This window comes from Vidua macroura, chromosome 6 (genome assembly GCF_024509145.1).
Source record: "Vidua macroura isolate BioBank_ID:100142 chromosome 6, ASM2450914v1, whole genome shotgun sequence".
Lineage (NCBI taxonomy): Eukaryota > Metazoa > Chordata > Aves > Passeriformes > Viduidae > Vidua > Vidua macroura.
Window position 1 is genome coordinate 58,399,330 of NC_071576.1, and position 17,991 is coordinate 58,417,320.

General features: G+C 40.7%; 1 protein-coding gene across 6 annotated transcripts in view; it reads left to right on the top strand.

Moving 5' to 3' along the window:
• The window catches only part of DENND5A (DENN domain containing 5A), a 64,198-nt gene extending 48,669 nt beyond the window's left edge, over window positions 1–15,529 (top strand). For all 6 annotated transcript variants that reach the window (XM_053980004.1, XM_053980007.1, XM_053980008.1 and 3 more), the window contains 10 exons: window positions 480–564; window positions 1,547–1,675; window positions 3,925–4,046; window positions 5,871–6,016; window positions 6,575–6,693; window positions 7,860–8,041; window positions 8,852–8,934; window positions 10,132–10,255; window positions 11,076–11,244; window positions 11,455–15,529. In XM_053980004.1, the coding sequence (XP_053835979.1) occupies window positions 480–564; window positions 1,547–1,675; window positions 3,925–4,046; window positions 5,871–6,016; window positions 6,575–6,693; window positions 7,860–8,041; window positions 8,852–8,934; window positions 10,132–10,255; window positions 11,076–11,244; window positions 11,455–11,638 (1,343 nt within the window). In that variant the 3' untranslated portion in view covers window positions 11,639–15,529. The remainder of the gene's footprint in view (window positions 1–479; window positions 565–1,546; window positions 1,676–3,924; window positions 4,047–5,870; window positions 6,017–6,574; window positions 6,694–7,859; window positions 8,042–8,851; window positions 8,935–10,131; window positions 10,256–11,075; window positions 11,245–11,454) is intronic.
• The last annotated feature ends 2,462 nt before the right edge of the window (window positions 15,530–17,991 follow it).

A 17,991-nucleotide genomic window follows, 5' to 3' on the forward strand; every position in this document is an offset into this window, starting at 1 on the left:
AAAAGTAGTAATATTGCTTGAAAACCCCAAAATGTGATATTTAAAAAGCAGTGGTGCTACAGAAGTGTGCAAAGTAATAGCTCAGTAAGCACAGGATGTGTGGTGTACTGAGTACCACATATTTAACACTGCTCTCTGGTGTCAATAGTGCCACTTCTGCACAGCAAGAAAACAGGGCAGTCTTTAGAAAATAATACTTGATTACTCTATGTCTTCAGCCATTTCATGTCATACCGATTTCAGCTGAATCTAAGCTCAGTAATGTGTTGGTGCTCAGTGTGTGCTGAGCTTTAGAACCATTTGTGTAGCATATTAGATTTTCTTGTAATTTGGAGTGGAAACACACCACAGTTCCTTCACAGAGTCACCAGTAATACAAGAGTGCAAACTGGTGTTAATTCACCTTATTTTTTTTATATTGATTGTAGAACCTCTAGATGGATTTCTGCTAACAAGAAATTGTTTTCTTCTGAATCTAGGAATACTTCTTGATTCAGAAAGACGAAAGTCTGATACAAGCCCAGCCATGTCACCTCTCAGAATCTCTCTCATCCAGGATATGAGGTGAGTTTGAACTGTTAAACAACCCAGAAACCCCCTGAGATCTGCACACTTGTTTCTGTGTCTACTGTGCACCATCCTGTGTTTCATGCAGCAGCAGGAGGGGCTGTGGGCAAGGAACCTGTTGAACTATTTTAAAGTAGACATTTCAGCATTTTCATTAACCTTTACAGAAACAGGTTTCATGCTGAGGAGCTTTTATATTGTCAGAGCTACTAACTTACGGAAATACCATGACAGGGTTTTTATATTTTTACTGTTTTGTGTATTGGTTTATTTCCACCAAGAGGAGTGGGTGTAGTGTTTGTGTTTTCCCAGTCATTGCTGAGTTGGTTGCATAGTTCTGAGACCACTTTTGCTTCTCAGGGAAGAGCACAATTTAAAGAACTTGTTTGATCTAAAGAATGGGTTTATCTAACATTCAGTACTGTACTGTGAATAAAACTAGAACTTCTGCCCAGTGCCTTCCTTTCAGTACACTGAAAAAGCAATATGCAGAACTTCTGAAGCAACCTTGGCAGGAATTGTCTTTTCCTTCTTTTTCCTTACAGCATCCATTTTTTTCAGTAGGGAAGAGTGAATTGAGGATTTGCCTGCCTTATTAAAATATACCATTTGTGCCTTGTGTGCAAGAAAAGCTTCTACTGAGCATGCAAAGACAGTATTTAATTTTCCAAAGCATTCAGCCATAAATATTGCAGTGATAAGGTCCAGAATGAGTCCTAAATCATGTGAGACAATGGGCCTGGTTTAGAATTTTGTAAATAGGGCACTGCATTGCAGATATTTCCTTTTCAGGCTCTTATTCTCTTTGAGCTAGATTGCAGGGATTTTTTTATTGTGCTGAATATTAAGGTGATTATATTTCTTTTTCCTATAATTTACCTGATAATTTGTGTTCTTTAGAAAACTTCAGCTGAGCTTGGTTCAAAAGAGCTGTCACACTTTGACAATACCAAGCATGTCTTTTTCTTTTTTTTTCCAGGCACATCCAGAACATAAGTGAGATCAAAACAGATGTTGGCAAGGCCAGAGCCTGGGTTCGCCTGTCTATGGAAAAGAAGTTGCTTTCTAGGCATCTGAAACAGTTGCTTTCAGATCATGAACTCACAAAGTAAGATGGGTTATCTTGGGCAAAGCTTTTAAAAAAATTAAAATCTATATAATTGTTTGGTTTCAAAAATCCAGGTGTGCCTATTTTTGCATCTGCTTAGCAGTGTGCAGAAGGCATGGAACAAACTGGCCTTCCAAGTGTGTGAGCTGTTTGGGAATTAGGATTCAGTGCTGGGGTTCTTGACATGTGTTTTTACATTTATAGCCTGCTCAGCAACATAAGGTGATTTGCTTTCATAATAATCACATACAGTGTTTACTGTGTGGAAATTAAAGCCATAGTAATTGTAATTAACTTTAATTGAAGACTTCTGTCTGGAGACAGCTTAACCTATGCTGTCTGCTCTTCCTTTCCTTCCACTCACCATCTTCCAAGGAATTTCTTCCCCAATCCCCCTGAACCCCAACAGCTAATAATTTGAGATTTGCCTTCTTGTATTATGTTGGGCTTTCTGATGAAGCTGTGGCCTTCAGTGAATAAGGAAAAGCTGAAGGATGGAGTGAGGGCAGCTAATAAATCTACCTGTATGTCCAAATTAAGGTTAAACCCCTCCAGTGAAGTCAAGAGTTCGGATCAGGTTAAATTTAGCAGTGCTTGTCCCAGGCAGAGCACGTGCTGTGAGAGGACCTTCCACACATCACCACACTCCATGTACCCCCACAAAAGAGAAGGAAAAAACCTCTTAACACTGGCCAGTGTACTCTTCATCTATCAGGCAGATTCTGATTCTCTGGAACAGAGGGAGACTGCAGTAAAAGTATGTTTAAGATGAAAAAAACAAACAAAGGAGCAACTTGTACAGGATGACATCAATTCTCTGTAATCTTGTGTGTTTTGTGCTGCATATTTAGATATCCTACTTAGAGAGCTGTTGTAGGCAGTATGGCTTGAAAGTGTGCCCCACTTGTTTTTAGAGGAAGCAGTGCTGAGTTCAGTGAGGTACTTAAAGTAACGGTGCAACTTCTGCCATTTTACAGTTAACAAGATTGTGTGTTGTTCTTTTATGAAGCAGCTCTTAGGTATTTTAATTATCCCATTCTCTTTACTTGACATTTGTTAACAAATGTAAGGAAAATGTTCCATGTTTGGTTTCTTTCTAGTCTGCAAAGGGAACAGGGAGAAATCACATGTCCTGAGACCTTTATGTGCTCAGGGAAACAGAGAAACCTTACCCTTTGAAGAGACAGGACAGCATGTACCCTGACAGGCTGTCAAACATGTGATTCAGAGTGTGCAAATGAGCCACAGACATGGACACCTGTGACACTTCTGTGGCTTTGCCACTCTTGTGGCGACAGGCAGGTTAAGTTAATAAGGCTCAGTCTTATTTTCCTTGAACATTTCCTGTCAGTCTCTAGTGTCAGGTTTGTTATGTGAGAACATGCCTGTATGTTGATTATCATTGATTTGTTTTGCAAGTTTCTGTCTTGTGACTTGCTGACTTTTTTGTAAATTGATACCTGAAATTGAGGGGAGTTGTCAGGATGCCCTCCTGGCAGGAACAACCTATCCACAGCTGGGTCAGCATTTCTAATACCTAATCCCTGTGTTCTGGAGGGTTTGGAAATTCTTGCAGCATCAGTTGGATTTTGATATATTTTGGCATGCTCTTCTTTTATGATTATGCCCAACACTTGTGTTATTTATTGGTTGCCACCTTTGCATGCCTATAATTTTGGTTGTGTCGGGAGCTGTGTACTATCACCACTGGAACTATTCCCTGCATTAATGTGCAGGTTGTTGTAAGCCCTGGGTGATCACCTATAGCCAAATACAAGCAGATAGCCCCAGTTTGTGTCTTCTGTCCTTTGAGAACAGTCTTCTCTCCTACATCATGTGCTGGAGAACTCTCCCATGGCTCCTTCTGCTCAGAAGTAACTTAAGAGAACTTTCTTCACTTCAGTTCTGTCATTTTACATGGTCAAAAGAAGTCAGAATTTTTTTCAAGAAAGTGCAAAATTCCTTTTTCCATCTTGGGGTGTTTTTGGATGGGAAAAGACCTTTAAACCAAATGTTTCATTTGAGGGGTGGAAGATAATGAGAACTGGACTGATGCACTTTGGAGATGTCAGCCTTGCAGAGACTCAGTGTATCTTGGCACAGTGAAAAAACTTGACTCTCCCAGTATCACTTCTCATTTGTAATTCCTTGCCCATTATTCATAGTGTACCTAATAAATTTGCACAGTAGAAAACATTTCACTGGAAGCATCTTGTTACTGTGACAGATTATGTGTTTTGCTTTGTCAGAAAACTCTACAAGCGTTACGCATTCCTCCGCTGCGATGATGAGAAAGAACAGTTCTTGTATCATCTCCTGTCATTCAATGCTGTTGATTACTTTTGCTTTACCAATGTTTTCACAACAATCTGTAAGTATTTGCTTTCCCTGCAACTCTGATTTCTGGATTTGGTTGAGTCCATCTCCAAAATTCTAAACAGCTCTGAGCAACATGCCCTAATGTAATTGTTCTGTTTTTTTCCCCTGGGATCCATCTGTGTGTGCTGTATTGCTGTTTCCATGATCTTCTCTGGTGGGCAGGAGTTACTGTCTCTGTCACTTTTGTTTCTAACTTAGTAAAATACATAGCTCTAATAATTTTAGTTGGAGGTGAGTTCTCAGCTGAAATTTTTGTTGTGGACTTGTTCGCATGATACTAAATCAGTACAGTATGGGTTGTTCAGTATCAAGAATATTAATGCATGCTGGGAATTAAAAGAAAACAAACCTTTCCTTTTTTGTGCTCAGGCTACTTTGCTGCATGCCTGTCTCTGGGTTTGGGGTAACAATGAAATGCCCGTTGAGGGTTGCATCAGAACTCTTCAGCATTTTTTTTTTTTCTTCTAGTTGCTAAAAAGATACCCTAGAGAAACTTCTAAGCTATTGTTGATAACTATAACACTTAACTGTGTTACAGAGTTCTCAAAGATCTGTGTGCCTGCTGCCACAGGACATCACTGGGAAGGCAAAATAAGGAAAGACTTTAGCAAGGCTTATGAAATTGGGGGTGGGATATGTGAAAGGACTACCCTTGGTGATGTGTTGTGATTAATACTTGTGTGTATGAAAGACAAAGCCAACAGACATCTAAGCAAAATAGCTTTTGGTCTTGCAGGCAAGTTCTGGATAATGTGAAAATCTGGTCTGCTGGATGCAGTTAAATTGTCACTTACTTTAGGACTATCAGCACGGAAAATAAAAAGGGAAACATTTTAATTCATTCTTAAATGCTGCGAGCATTGGGCTTTTAAGAAAATCCAACCACCAAATGCTTTCTCGAGGGCACTGACAGCTGAGGAGATGCTGAGGGAGAAATGCATTAAATGCCTCAGCTGAAAAGCCCTGACTGTAATCTGCTTATGCACTATGAAAGAAGGGCAGAAAGCCAAGAAACACAGTGACCGTTCGGAGAATTGGATTTTATTATAAAAGGTTGGTTAAGAGAGGGCTGGGCAGGAGATGCTGGGTGGTGGAAGAGCATATGCCTTGAGAGTCCGAGGAGGGACTGCAGCTCAGGTGATACTGAGGTATCACAGGTAAACCAGGGGACCAGAAAGCATTTGAGCATATTTGTGCTGCTATGTAGAAGGGAAAAGAAATGGCTTGTTCTTTTAAGAAATTGATGTGTCCTAAAGTTAACATGACTAAGAGTGACATGGCAGAGAGAAATTTGCAGCATTATGCTGTGTTTTCACTGGATTTGTTCAGCCATGGCAGTGAATGCTGCTGCCATCCATGCCTGTAGAGCAAGGCTGCAGTCAGTGCCTGAGTGGGACCTGGGGGAGTTGTATAGGGTGCTGAGCTACAGTGCAGTACAGGAATATCATCTTTACATCCTTGTCCCTAAGCTGAGGATAAGTAACCATGTTAGTGCCGTGTTGTGAGGTTGGTAAATAAAAAGGGATTTACACTCATGAGAAGGCATTATTCCATCCAAATTTCTTTTTTCACTTGACACTGTTCTGCTGTCAGCCCTGCTTCTTAGTGGCTGCTGTATATGTGTACGCTTCCCCATTGTCAGTCAGTGCTTAATGTGCAAGTGTTAGCATGATTAAATGGGATCTCTGAAGTTCTTTTAACATTTCATGATACTGCAGTGCTGTTTTATGACTTATCTTTTGCCCCTCTCTTGGCTAAAGAGGTTACATAATTATTCTTCTTAATTTTTGAAGTGTTCTTTCTTTTGTGTTTGCAGTGATACCATACCATATATTGATTGTTCCCAGCAAGAAACTCGGTGGTTCAATGTTCACAGCCAATCCTTGGATCTGTATTTCGGGAGAACTGGGTGAAACAGGAGTCCTGCAGATTCCCAGGAATATATTGGAGATGACTTTTGAGGTTTGTGTTATTTGATACAAAACCCAATTTGGATGTTCTGCTTGTTCAGTTTTAAATTCTCCCCTTGCTGTACCACCTTGCCATACATTTCCTATCTTTGTGGTTAGTCACAGATAGTTTGTGCCTGTGCATAGCACATTTAACCTATATTTAATAACATGCAGAGCAAAATGACTGACAATTCCTTAGTGCAAGGGATTGCAAGACAAGACTGTCTTTGTTACAACTGTGGGAGGTGTCATATCCTTTTCTGCTGGAAAACAAAGAAGTGATTCTGCTCTGATTTTTGCATGTGTGTTGTGCCCATTGGGTAAAATCGAATTGAAGAATCTAGTTCAGCTGATGTGCTCTGTGCAGATCAAAATAGTATTTAACAAAACAAGCAAACAAACAAAACCAAGTAAAGCAGCCCACCACTAAAAAGCCCAGAACCAACCATGCAGTCAGAAACACAAACCACATTTCTGAGTTTCTGTCTGAGCACGTTCCCTAGTAGTTTACTCCCCCAATATGCTGCTTTCTTTCAGTTTCCTCTGACAAACTCTGTTTAATTTGCAGTGCCAGAACCTGGGAAAACTGACCACAGTGCAAATAGGACATGATAATTCAGGGCTGTATGCCAAGTGGCTTGTGGAATATGTTATGGTCAGAAATGAAATAACAGGGCATACTTACAAGTAAGTATCATCCTGGCATTTCATGTGGGGTAAGTAGAATTCCTGCAGGGAGCTGGCACAGTAGGGCTTGTTTGATTAGAAAGGTCTGATCTCCTGGGACTCTGTGTCTACAGTTGCCTCGACCTGAAGGCACAGAAAGATCGTTTGGCTTCTGGCATTAAACAAATGCTGGTTCTTATGAATTCAAACGGGGTTTGCAGTTTGCAGATGTTCATGTCCCATATCAGACTGTTGGTGGAGAGGATGAGTTGACTGTTGTGCAGCTTAGAAATAATCTGCCTTGAGCCCAAGGAAGAAACAGCAAGTCAGAGCTTGCTGCTTACCAAATATAGGTGGTATTTTATATTAGGAGTGGGTACTCCAGGTGTTACAAAGATACCTTTGGACACAAGTTGGAACACAAGGCCTTATGAGTGTTAGAAACCTGTGTTTACATGGGAAAAGTAAAGGAATGAAACTTACAGTGAGAATTAAATTTATTTGTGTTAGATACAGCATAGTTTGATGCACTGTCCTTTGTTTAGGGAAACTGTCAGGCTCATGTTGATGTCAAATTGGCGGGTAAGTCCACTCAGGTCTCCATGCCAGTTCATTTATAATTAAATGAAGAGGAAAGAGTCTATTTTTGGATGCTGTTCAGTTTTCCAATGAAGCTGATTAAACTGCCATCAGCATTGGTTCAGAGAAAGTGATAATGAGCAAATGGGCATGTGTGCTTTCTAGTGTCTTGATTTAATACCCCAATTCAGTAGAAGTACTGGTGTTCTGGCATTTAAGCATATGTTTGGGCTGTGGGGTTGTTTTACAGCTGGCTCACTATGTAGCATATTCAGTGTATTTCTTCACCCATTGATGGGATGTAGTAGGATTTCCCCTTTTACCCATTTTTCCTCAAATCATGCTACATGTGGGACTCAGGCAAAATCTGCTTTGTGGATGGATCATCTACTGCAACACTCAGCACAAACTTGGAACTGAAAAGCTGTTTTACTTTTGCTGCCTGTGCTGGCAAAAGCCAAAGCCAAGAGTTCGTCACTTGGTGCCGGACGAATGAAATCTTTCTGATAAGTGTGCTAGCAGGATTTGGGCTTTAGGCAACTGCAGTTGAGAGTCTTTGGCATGGAATTGAATCTGGATTGATCCATTTATCTCCTTGATGTTGTTAGGTTTCCCTGTGGAAGGTGGCTTGGGAAGGGCATGGATGATGGCAGCTTGGAGAGGATCCTGGTGGGAGAGCTGCTGACCTCGCACACTGAGGCTGACGAGCGGCAGTGCCGCACCCCTCCCCTGCAGCAGTCTCCAAGCATGATCAGGAGATTTGTCACTATCTCACCAAACAATAAGCCAAGTGAGTGCTGGGCATTGTCCTGTCTTGTCCTGTTCTGCATCATCACCTGAGGGCTTGCAAACACAGCTGGAGTTGGGAGAGGACCTGTGAAACTCAGCCCAGGGTCCTGCTTGTACTCCAGCTAACTTCCAAATGACAATCCTGGGCATCCTGTTCTGTCTACTTAAGTTTTGAAATCTGAAAGGGTGGCAGATCTGTCTGTGCTCCTGGTCCAGTGGTGTTTTTTGTATTGTCCTTCACCTGTGGAATGAATGCTATGGAGGAAGGTAGAAATTTGCTGCCTTTTCTCTGTCTGTCCTTCATGGATGAAGACTCTTGCTAGTGGTTTCTATTCACAGACTTCTCTTTGTTTGCTCTTGAGGTCAGTGTTTGTGGTTGTCTTATTCTTGATAAATCAGGTGGTTACTTTGTTCCCAGCCATACTTGGGTTTGCAGCAAAACTACCACAGGAGGTATTTCCAGGATGCCCAGATTTGTAAGTCCTAAATAAAGCACTGCTCCTTTTCTTAGCTTTGTGTCCTGGTCTGACAATTCACATAATGTGTAAAAAACCACTTTCCACTCTTGGTGTTTTGAAACACCACAGTGTTAACTTCAGTACAAAACAAAACCAAACCATCTCCATTCCTACCTCCTCAACAATAAATAAACATAGAGTTGGGTTTCCATTACCCACAGCCCAGCACTGTTCCTTAACAAAATGAGTTATATTGGTTTGTGCTCCTCTGCTGTGCTTTATGCTGTGCCATAACCCTCACACACAGGTAGAATTTCTGAAGCTGTAACTGGATATATTTTTGTGTTTTGCAGAGTTAAATACTGGTCAGATACAAGAAGCTATTGGTGAAGCTGTTAATGGTATTGTCAAGCACTTCCACAAGCCAGAGAAGGAGGTGAGGGGTTGATGTCTGTGCAATGGCACTCCTGTCCTACAACTCTGATTAGTAAACATGAGAGAATATATAGCAGAAGTAACTAAACTGAATGAACAGCCATGTGCTTGAGAATTCCTGAAGTGGAGCAAAAATGAGATACTGAGATAGTACAGCCTCAAATACCTGTGTTTTGCTGCTAACTGGAGCATTCTGTTAAATTGAATGTTAACATTCTGGTATTGGAAATTGTGGTATTAGTCAAATTCTACCAAGGATTCTACCCATACACTGTCAAGAACACTGCCTACTGTTTAGTTTGTTCTGAATTAACTGACATTTTACATCTACATTGAGCTCTAAGTAGGTTTTTATGTCTGTTTTGCATTATCCTTGCTACTTAAAACATGAAAACCCATGGGCCACTTTAAAAAATGGGAAAGAAACAAAGGCCACCCTGAAAACACCCACATCCCCCGAGAAAGTGAAGCAGAAGTGCTCTTCAAGACTCTTGCATTACACACATAACTAGCTGACACAGCAGTGATTTTCTGAAACAAACCTAAGTAGCATGCCCCTGTCCAGCCCTTGTGAGCCAGAGATGTGTAGAGCAGTGCTGGATCTGGATGGATGGCTCTTGACAGTCAGGGCTTTTTTACATTCCTGTAACACCTGACTTCTGAATTCATTGTGGCATGACAGATTGATATCCAGTGTACTTCTAGTCAGTGATCACATTGGTAATGATCTCAAATGGTCATGCACTGGTTTTGCAGAATAGAATTTACCATCATGTGCTGAAGAAGGACTTTGTTTTTTACTGAGTATTAAATGTAGTTTTTGTTGATAAGCAATCAGAGGCACCTGCTACACTGGGTCTGTGATCTCTGTTGCTTAAAAAAAGAGGGAAATATTTTCCTAATTTTTTGTAGTGATGATTATTATAGGTAAAGCCTGCTCATTATCTTGGCCTGTTTGAGGCTTTGTTTGATGATGGTGAGGCCCTGACAGTGCTTTCCTCAGCCTCATTCTTAGAGAAGTCAATCCATTTTTGAATGCTCAGGACTTTTGAGAGCTGGGCCATCCTGTTTGGGGTCACTGTTTGACAGCAGATTTGAACTTTAGGCATCTGTTTATTTAAAAACTTAGTGGGACACTTGTGTCCCAGAGTCCCAAAGTGAGGTGATGAGTGTGTGTGCTTTCTGTGTGTGCTGGCAGAGAGGCAGCCTGACCCTGCTGCTGTGTGGAGAAAGTGGACTCGTTTCAGCTCTCGAGCAAGTGTTCCAGCATGGATTCAAATCGCCGAGACTCTTCAAGAACGTCTTCATTTGGGATTTTTTAGGTGAGTGGGAGGATAACAACCCAGAGCCTGTTTGTGTCTTTGAAGCACATCCAGCTGTGTTCCTCATCACTGCTGTTGTGTCTCAGCTGGTGTGAAGAGCAGACTTCTTGGAGGCATCTCAGGAGCTGAATGGCCATGAGAGCACCTACCTGCTTGTACTGTCGTGAGAGAGAGCCTCTGTGTGCTGCCAAAGCTGGCTCTACTTGGTGCAGCAACTGGGCTTTGTCCTTCTAGCAGTAATAGTGTAAAACAAACTTCCTTACTGAGGAAGAGGTACATGAATAGGGTGGTGAATTGACATGGGGTAACCTTGTTGTTAATTGAGCACAGAGAAAGCAAGAAATCACACTTGTAAGAGGATGAGCTGCCTTTCAGAGCACAGCAGATGGATGTAGTGGTGTTGTATGTACTGGACATTGTAATAAAGGGGTTATAAGCCCATTTTTCACACAGTGGTCTAGAATCCCTTGACACAAAGCTAAATAAATCGAGTTCACAAACACATTTTAAAAAAGGAATTATTTTTAACGTTTCAATATTTTGAGTAGCTACTTTAACATCACTGTTCCCCTTATATGATCATTTTACTGCACTCAAAGTCAGTGGATAGGTGAACCTCTTTAGCATTGCTCAGAGGGGAGGAAGTGGAATCCCAGTTTTATACAGGGGGAGCACAGGACTGAATCAAACAGAAAAAAACAGTGCCTCAAAGGTAATGATTCAGGGAATTAATGGATGAGCTTTGATCCTAGGCCTTTCAATTTTAATTCTCTCCTAAATGCACTGATGAAACTTCATTTTCTCCCACCATTCTTTTAAGAAAAAGCACAAACATACTATGAGACCCTTGAGCAGAACGAGATGGTCCCAGAAGAGAACTGGCAGACAAGGGCCAGGAATTTCTGTCGCTTTATCACTGCTATCAACAACACCCCAAGAAACATTGGGAAGGATGGCAAGTTTCAGATGCTGGTGTGTCTTGGAGCCAGGTACAAAGAAACTTCTTTATAATTGTTACTGATATTCTAATGAAATGAAAAAGATGTTGCACATGGGGCAGTGACTCCCCATTCCCTGTCTCATAAGTGGAGAGCACGGTAGGTCTGCTTAAAAGCAAAGAATAAAAATCATGTCTGTGCAGATGTGAAATTAACTTGGCTTTATTTTTATTCCCAAACTGCCCACTGGCCCCTTGTCAGAGACCACCTTTTGCACCACTGGATCGCCCTGCTTGCAGACTGCCCCATTACAGCCCAGATGTATGAGGACATAGCCCTGATTAAGGACCACACGCTGGTGAATTCTTTGATTCGGGTGCTGCAGACCTTGCAGGAGTTCAACATCACCCTGGAGGCATCTCTTGTCAAAGGAATCGACATCTGACCTCCTGTCCCACAGGAAAAACTGTCTTTACAAACACACACACAAAAAAAAAAGCAACAAGGAGTGAATCTCGTTAGTATGCAAAAGTTCTGTCTTGCCAGTACATTGTATCGTGAACTTGTTCATGGCCCAAAAATGCAACTTTGACTTTTCTTGAAGGAAACTCCAGAAATAGTACAGGCAAATGGATAGAAGCTGTAAACTCAATGTAAAAAAGAGGATTTTGGTATAAATCTATTTTAGAGTTTATTTGCTGATTTGCTTTTTACACACTTTCATGTGAAAGAGATAGAGATGAGTATTGTGCAGCTTATTTTAAAGCTGCAGTATTTCCTTGCCATAGAAAATGTGCAGTGAGCCTTTCAGCATTCTGTGAACTTGCCTTCAGATATGCTGTATGTCATAGACCCCAGTGTATACACTCCATTTCTGCTGAGAAGGTCATTCTATAGTTTTTAAACTAATATTTTATATATTAACATTATTACCAATGTTTGATTTTTAAGGTGTTGGGTCATGTTCTGCTGCAAGGGAACTACAGATCTGATCTGTGCTTTTAATAGCTCCAAAGCACTGATTTGTCAACAATTATTTTTTTCATTTATTTTTGTTGTCAGTATTATTTTTAGTGAAAACCAGGAGACTGACCAGGTGAAATGTCCAGAGATCAAAGTAATATTTTTTCATATTGGTACGTAATTGCACAGAAGAAGAAATTAAGTCTGTTTTTTAACTGATGTTTTCTATTTATTTAACCTATCATTGTGTTTTGTAAGTTTGTCTTTAAAAAAAAAAAATCTTCTATGATACAACTGGCTATATTATGTTGCAATTCAGAATTTACAGTGTAGCCCACTTAAATGAAAAACCTGGAATAATTGTTCATAACACAAGAACATTTCCACTTAAACCAGCCTTTTGAAGCTTGGTATATGGTTGCTGCTGGTAATTCTCTTAACTGCTAATAAAGAGGGACATGAGTTCCTCAGATGCCAGATGACTAAATAAAGATCTTTATGCCCCATCTGAAGTAATAACAGTATACCTTACTAACAAGTATAAGGATTTCTTAATATTTCTGAAAAGACAGTGGTATTAAGTTTTTTCTTTTCATTTTGAGTGCATATGTCTTGGATCCCGCTGTCACAGTCTGCTTCATTTGGGATGCTTTTGTTTTTAGCAAAGAAAGTTTAGTCCATTTCTGCTATGAAACACAAACATTTTGAAAGCTTAATTTATTGGATATCTGGAACTTGGCAAACGCCTAAAGGCATCTCTGTTCATTTGAATCCTCTGATAAAAATCTCTTTGAAATGAATATGTGACTTGAGAACAGGCTGATTTATCAGCATCACAAATTACTGTATAGAAGTTCAGGGCTGTGTATTTAAGAGGTCTCCACTGTATAAACTTATCTCAGTATTGTCTCTCTTTGGAGAAGCAGAGTCCAAGTTTTTTGGTTCACACAATATTGTAGCACTTTTACTTTACCTACAGCTTAGTCACATCTTGTGATAGTTTTATTTCCATAATTTATGAGTATAGCACATGTATTAAATTTTCGACTATTTTTACTTTTGTCCTATTTATTTCATTATTAAACTGAGAAGTTCCTTTGTCATTACTTATCAGAGCAAGATTCTTCTTTGATTTCACAGTAGCATTAGGAAGATGTGAGGGCAATGTCTGAGCCACTCCTCACATGGGGTGGGTGCAAATTCTTTCACAGCTTACAGGAGCATTTCACAGGAGTATTCTCTGTGTGTGCAGGGTTGGTTTTGTTGGTGGCTTTTAAAATTTTTCTTCCGTATTTGGAAGGGCAAAAATAAAAAAACAGTTTTACTGCATTCTAAGAATTTCATATGTTCAACTTAATATGTTAGGATAGTCTTTTTACACCTGCCCTAAATTGTTTATGCATTAATAATAGCAAAAAAAAAAAAGGTTTATTTTGGGTTTTTTTTTGTTCATTTGTTTTCTTTTGTTGTTGTTGTTTTTGTTTCAGCTGTCTTGAAAATGACTTAACTAGGCCTGACTTTACCAGGGCTTATTAAGACAGAAAGGTTCTGTATTTTGACCTTAACAGTTGAGCTGATCCTGTTAAAAGCATATATCTCATAGTATTAAGGGTGGATTAATTTTATCTTGTATGAGGTAATTATCCTGAACTAAGGTTCTTTTTTTCTCTTTTATTTTTTCCTTCCTTACACAAGTTTACCTAGTGAGACACGATACCATTGGCCTAATGGCTGTTTTGGTGTGGATTGTTTTGCCCTCATCAGGACAGTTGGAGATCCCTGGGATGGGCAGAGGCTGGGATTTGGTGATTGCCAAGGGTGGGCTCCTTGGCTGGCTCGTGGGGATGATGCTGTCCATCAGTGAGAGCACCCTGAGTGCAAAAGGAAGAGACAGAAATCCTCTTCCAGCTCCTAGGTTACTTCATTCTCACAGCAAGAACCAGTTTGAGATAGACCTTCCTCCTCCTCTCACAGGGGACCTGTACTTAATCCTTTTAGGGTTCAAAGCACTTTCTGCTGTGGACTTCCAAGTCTGGAGGGATTTGCTCCACTGACAGAGCAGTAGAAGGTTCTGAGATGCAGCAGAACTAAAGCTGATTTTGTTATAGCTCCAAAGGCATCCAAGGAAGAGCAAGATATTAAATGTAGCCTGTGCCAGGATTTTGGGAAGAGATTTGGCTGGCATGTGTAAGAACAGCCCAGGCTGTAGGAGCAGCCACAATCCCACCACTCTGCAGTGCTCACCTCGAACCCACCCACTTCTCTCATGGCTGTTCCTAGCAGCAGTCCCACAGGATAAGGGTAGGATCCAGCATTTGCTCTTGCCATGCCATTCTGCTGAACTTCATAGGAACAAACAGTGTAGTCAGCACCTTTTTATCCAGAGCTTTGTAAAATCCTTCTCCCTTTGTTCAGAGTAATGCAGTTTTAACTTTTTTTCCTCTTTTCAAAAATAAGGGGGCAGGTTTGGTGGGTACAGTTAGTGTGGCTGTGCTGTTCTTTTTGTTCATTGGGGATTTTTTTGGTAACAGTTAATGAGAAAAGATAATTTTAACAGCACACATTCATTCTGGAGAGAGAAATGCAGTGATAAAAAAATAAGCAGTTCATCATGCAGTAAATACATAGTGCTAAACTGGCCAAACATGTTTACAGGCTCATACCTGATTTGAGAGGAAAAATTAGGCTGTCACCTATCAATTATTTAGGCTTCTTTGGTTAATGCTACAATGATACTTTATACAAAAAGAAAATGCAAATTAATAAAGAGTTGGTTTAAATGTAATTAAATACTATGATGGTAAGTTTATACAAAAGAAAAAAAAAAAAAAAAGCCTTTACCTGCCATAAACTTTAACCACCTGATATTCTGTAGCTGAAAACATATTCATGAACTGGAGACTATTCCACAACTTTTTCCATTACAAAGAGTATTTTTCAAACTGTTCAAATGGGACTTGCTAGTTGGGTGACCCATACTTTTTATGTGTTTTAAATTCATGAATATGTTAAGATTTCTGCAGTGAAATTATTCAGATTTAACATTTTCTGTATATTGTCAAATGAATTGTGTCCGTAGTGAAGAGACTATAGGATACTTGAAAATACTTGAAGAAATTGTACATGTACTTCACATCTTTGTAGCTCTTTATTTTATACCTAGAGATTGGCTGGTAAACTAAGATAAAGCATCAATACCTTATAAACTATATATTTTACTACATGGGGAAATCACTGGCTTGTTTTTTTTTTTAAGGGCCGTGTTGAAGTTTACATTATAATGACAAAACCAGGTACTGTTTTCCTTTTTTTTTTTCATTTTTCCTGTGACATTTCAATCCACTGGACATTAAATGTGAATTGGATATACAAAGAGGTTTTACAGGTGTAGCTCATTTGCTGAATTGCAATAAAATGTCTTCTAACATGAAAAAATAGCATTAATGTGCTATTTTCAAAAAGCCTGTTACAATTTGGCTGATACCTGACTCATTGCCTGGCTGCAGGTCTGTGGGACATTTTAGTGGCTCGTTTCAGGAGAGCTTTCTTGTACAGTTTTGTGTCTGATCTCTTCAGCTACAACTGCTCCCTCCCAGCTCCAAGGCTTCCCCCAGGCCATCCTTGTCAGTCAGACTGCCAGCAGTGGAGGAGATGCCTGGTCTGGAGTGAGGAAATGGGGAGAAGGGGAAGGCAGAGGGACCAGCACAGACCTTGGGAGGTTCTGTGAGCACACACCCTCAGATGTGCTGCCATTCCCTCCGTTTGAAACTGTGTGAGGTCACCACTGAATGTTCTATTCCACCAGGGAAGGAGCTGGATCATTGATTTGGAGGTATCTCTGTAGCTTCACCTCTCACACCCCTGTGGTAGTTTTGCACCCGGTCTGTGGTGGAGGCTTTTTTTCCAGCAAAGCAAAATAACAAGTGTCAGTATTCCTCTTGGGGGAACTGCATGGATCTGCCTGAGCTGGGGGTGATCCTGCACTGCCCACAGCTGAGGGTGTCACCCTGGGGACTCCCTGGGAGATGCCAGAGGGTGAACGTGGCCTGAGCCATGCTCTGGTGAGCTGGTGCTGTGGCCTCATCCCTGGACAGGTTTTGGGGCTCGGTACCTGCTGTGGGTGTGCTGAGCCCGTGAGGGACACCAGAGCTGCCTCAGGAGCTGGGACCATCGCTGCTCCCTGGGCTTGGGATGGACCTGCTGCTCCTGATCCCCCTGCAGGGATGGACGTGGGGCAGGCCTGCCTGGAGCTCAGGTAAGAGCAGCTTCATTCACCTCGTCACAGGTGGTGGCCCCAGGTTCTCCAGATTTCCTCCAAGGAGCACCAGGAGCAGGGCCTTGATATGCAAAGTGTGTTGTGCAGCTGCTGGGTGCACAGGCAGGGGCTGTTCACTGACTGCTCTGGCCTGAAGAGTTACCATTTGTTGTAGCAATGACTTGGAAAGTTCTCACAAGGAAATACAAATGTCTGAAAGTTATTTCACATGACAAAGTGTCTCCTTTTTTCCCCCTATTATCTCAGAAATGTGTGTGTATGAATAGGTCATGCTGTATTCAGTTCTGCAATAAACAGGAACTGTTCTTCATTTCAGTGATAGTGGCATGTTAAGATGCAGATCCTTCAACATTTAAAATGTCACTGGTGGATCTGATGTTTGTTTGGGGAATGTTTTTCTACAAGTGGCATAAAAAGACTTAGACAAGACATATAAATTACGTGGGAAGGTTTTTAATGCCCCTTATGACCAGAGAATCCACAAATTTCCTCTGTCTCAGATGAGTCCTGTGCAGTTCCTGCTGATTACTGAAGGTGTGTTATATTTACACAGAACCCTGGGACACTTAAGGTGGGAAGTGCAAAAATTTGAGTGATACATTTCAAAGAGAAACAATTACTCAAAACACTGTACATCTGGAGATGAGCAAGGCTTGAAACTACAGCTCTGAGACATTTTTTTGTGTGCTTTGGAACAATTAAATATTTGGAAGTATTTCCTCATTTGTCAGCATCCTACTTTTCCTTTTACCATTCTGACATCTCCCAGCCCTCCCAGTTGTTTTCAACTGCCGTCACAAGCACTCATTATGCTCGCTCAGTCGTGCTAAATTTTGGGTCAATATGATGCAGGCCAGCAGAGTTGCTACTTCTCATTTAAGTGCAGATGAAATGGCAATCTACATGTCTTCAAATAATAAAATTTAACAAGTATTATGAAGCAGTTTTTCACCAAATTTTTCAGACAAAAGTATTCATCTCTACTCAGGACATCAGGTGTACAGTTTCTGGAGCAGATTTTACATCCAGCTGCTCTGTGGCAGCTTAGTCTCCATCTCTCAATGTGAGGCAACTGCATGTGATAGTGAAAATGGAGAGCAGAGGGGAGCTGGGGGTCTTGCCCCCATGGAAGTAGCTATTTTCCAGGATCTGTTTTCCTCTCTGAAACTTTGTTACTTGATTTTATTTTAAATTGCTGAAAAAAATCCCCAAATGGTCCTGTTTGGGTTGTCTTCCTGTCCAACTGCCCTGGTATGGTTGTTTTCCTTTCCTCATACTTAACTTAGTGCTGAAGTTGAATCTTAATTTTTTTTCTAGCTTCTCTCTCTCCCAGTAAAGGTCTTCATGCCCAGAGCAGTTATCTGTCACTGTTACTCTGTGGTTGAATAGAAATAGTTAAAAAGGCTGCAGAAAGGCATCTGAAGTCTGAGCTTGTCTGGTTTGTGTCTTTAAAGAGATATTTTAATGGCAATTCTTCATCATAAACAAATGTGTGTTATATGTGAAATAATAGCCAGGATCCTTCACAAAACACTTAGAGATTTATGTATAAGAAATGG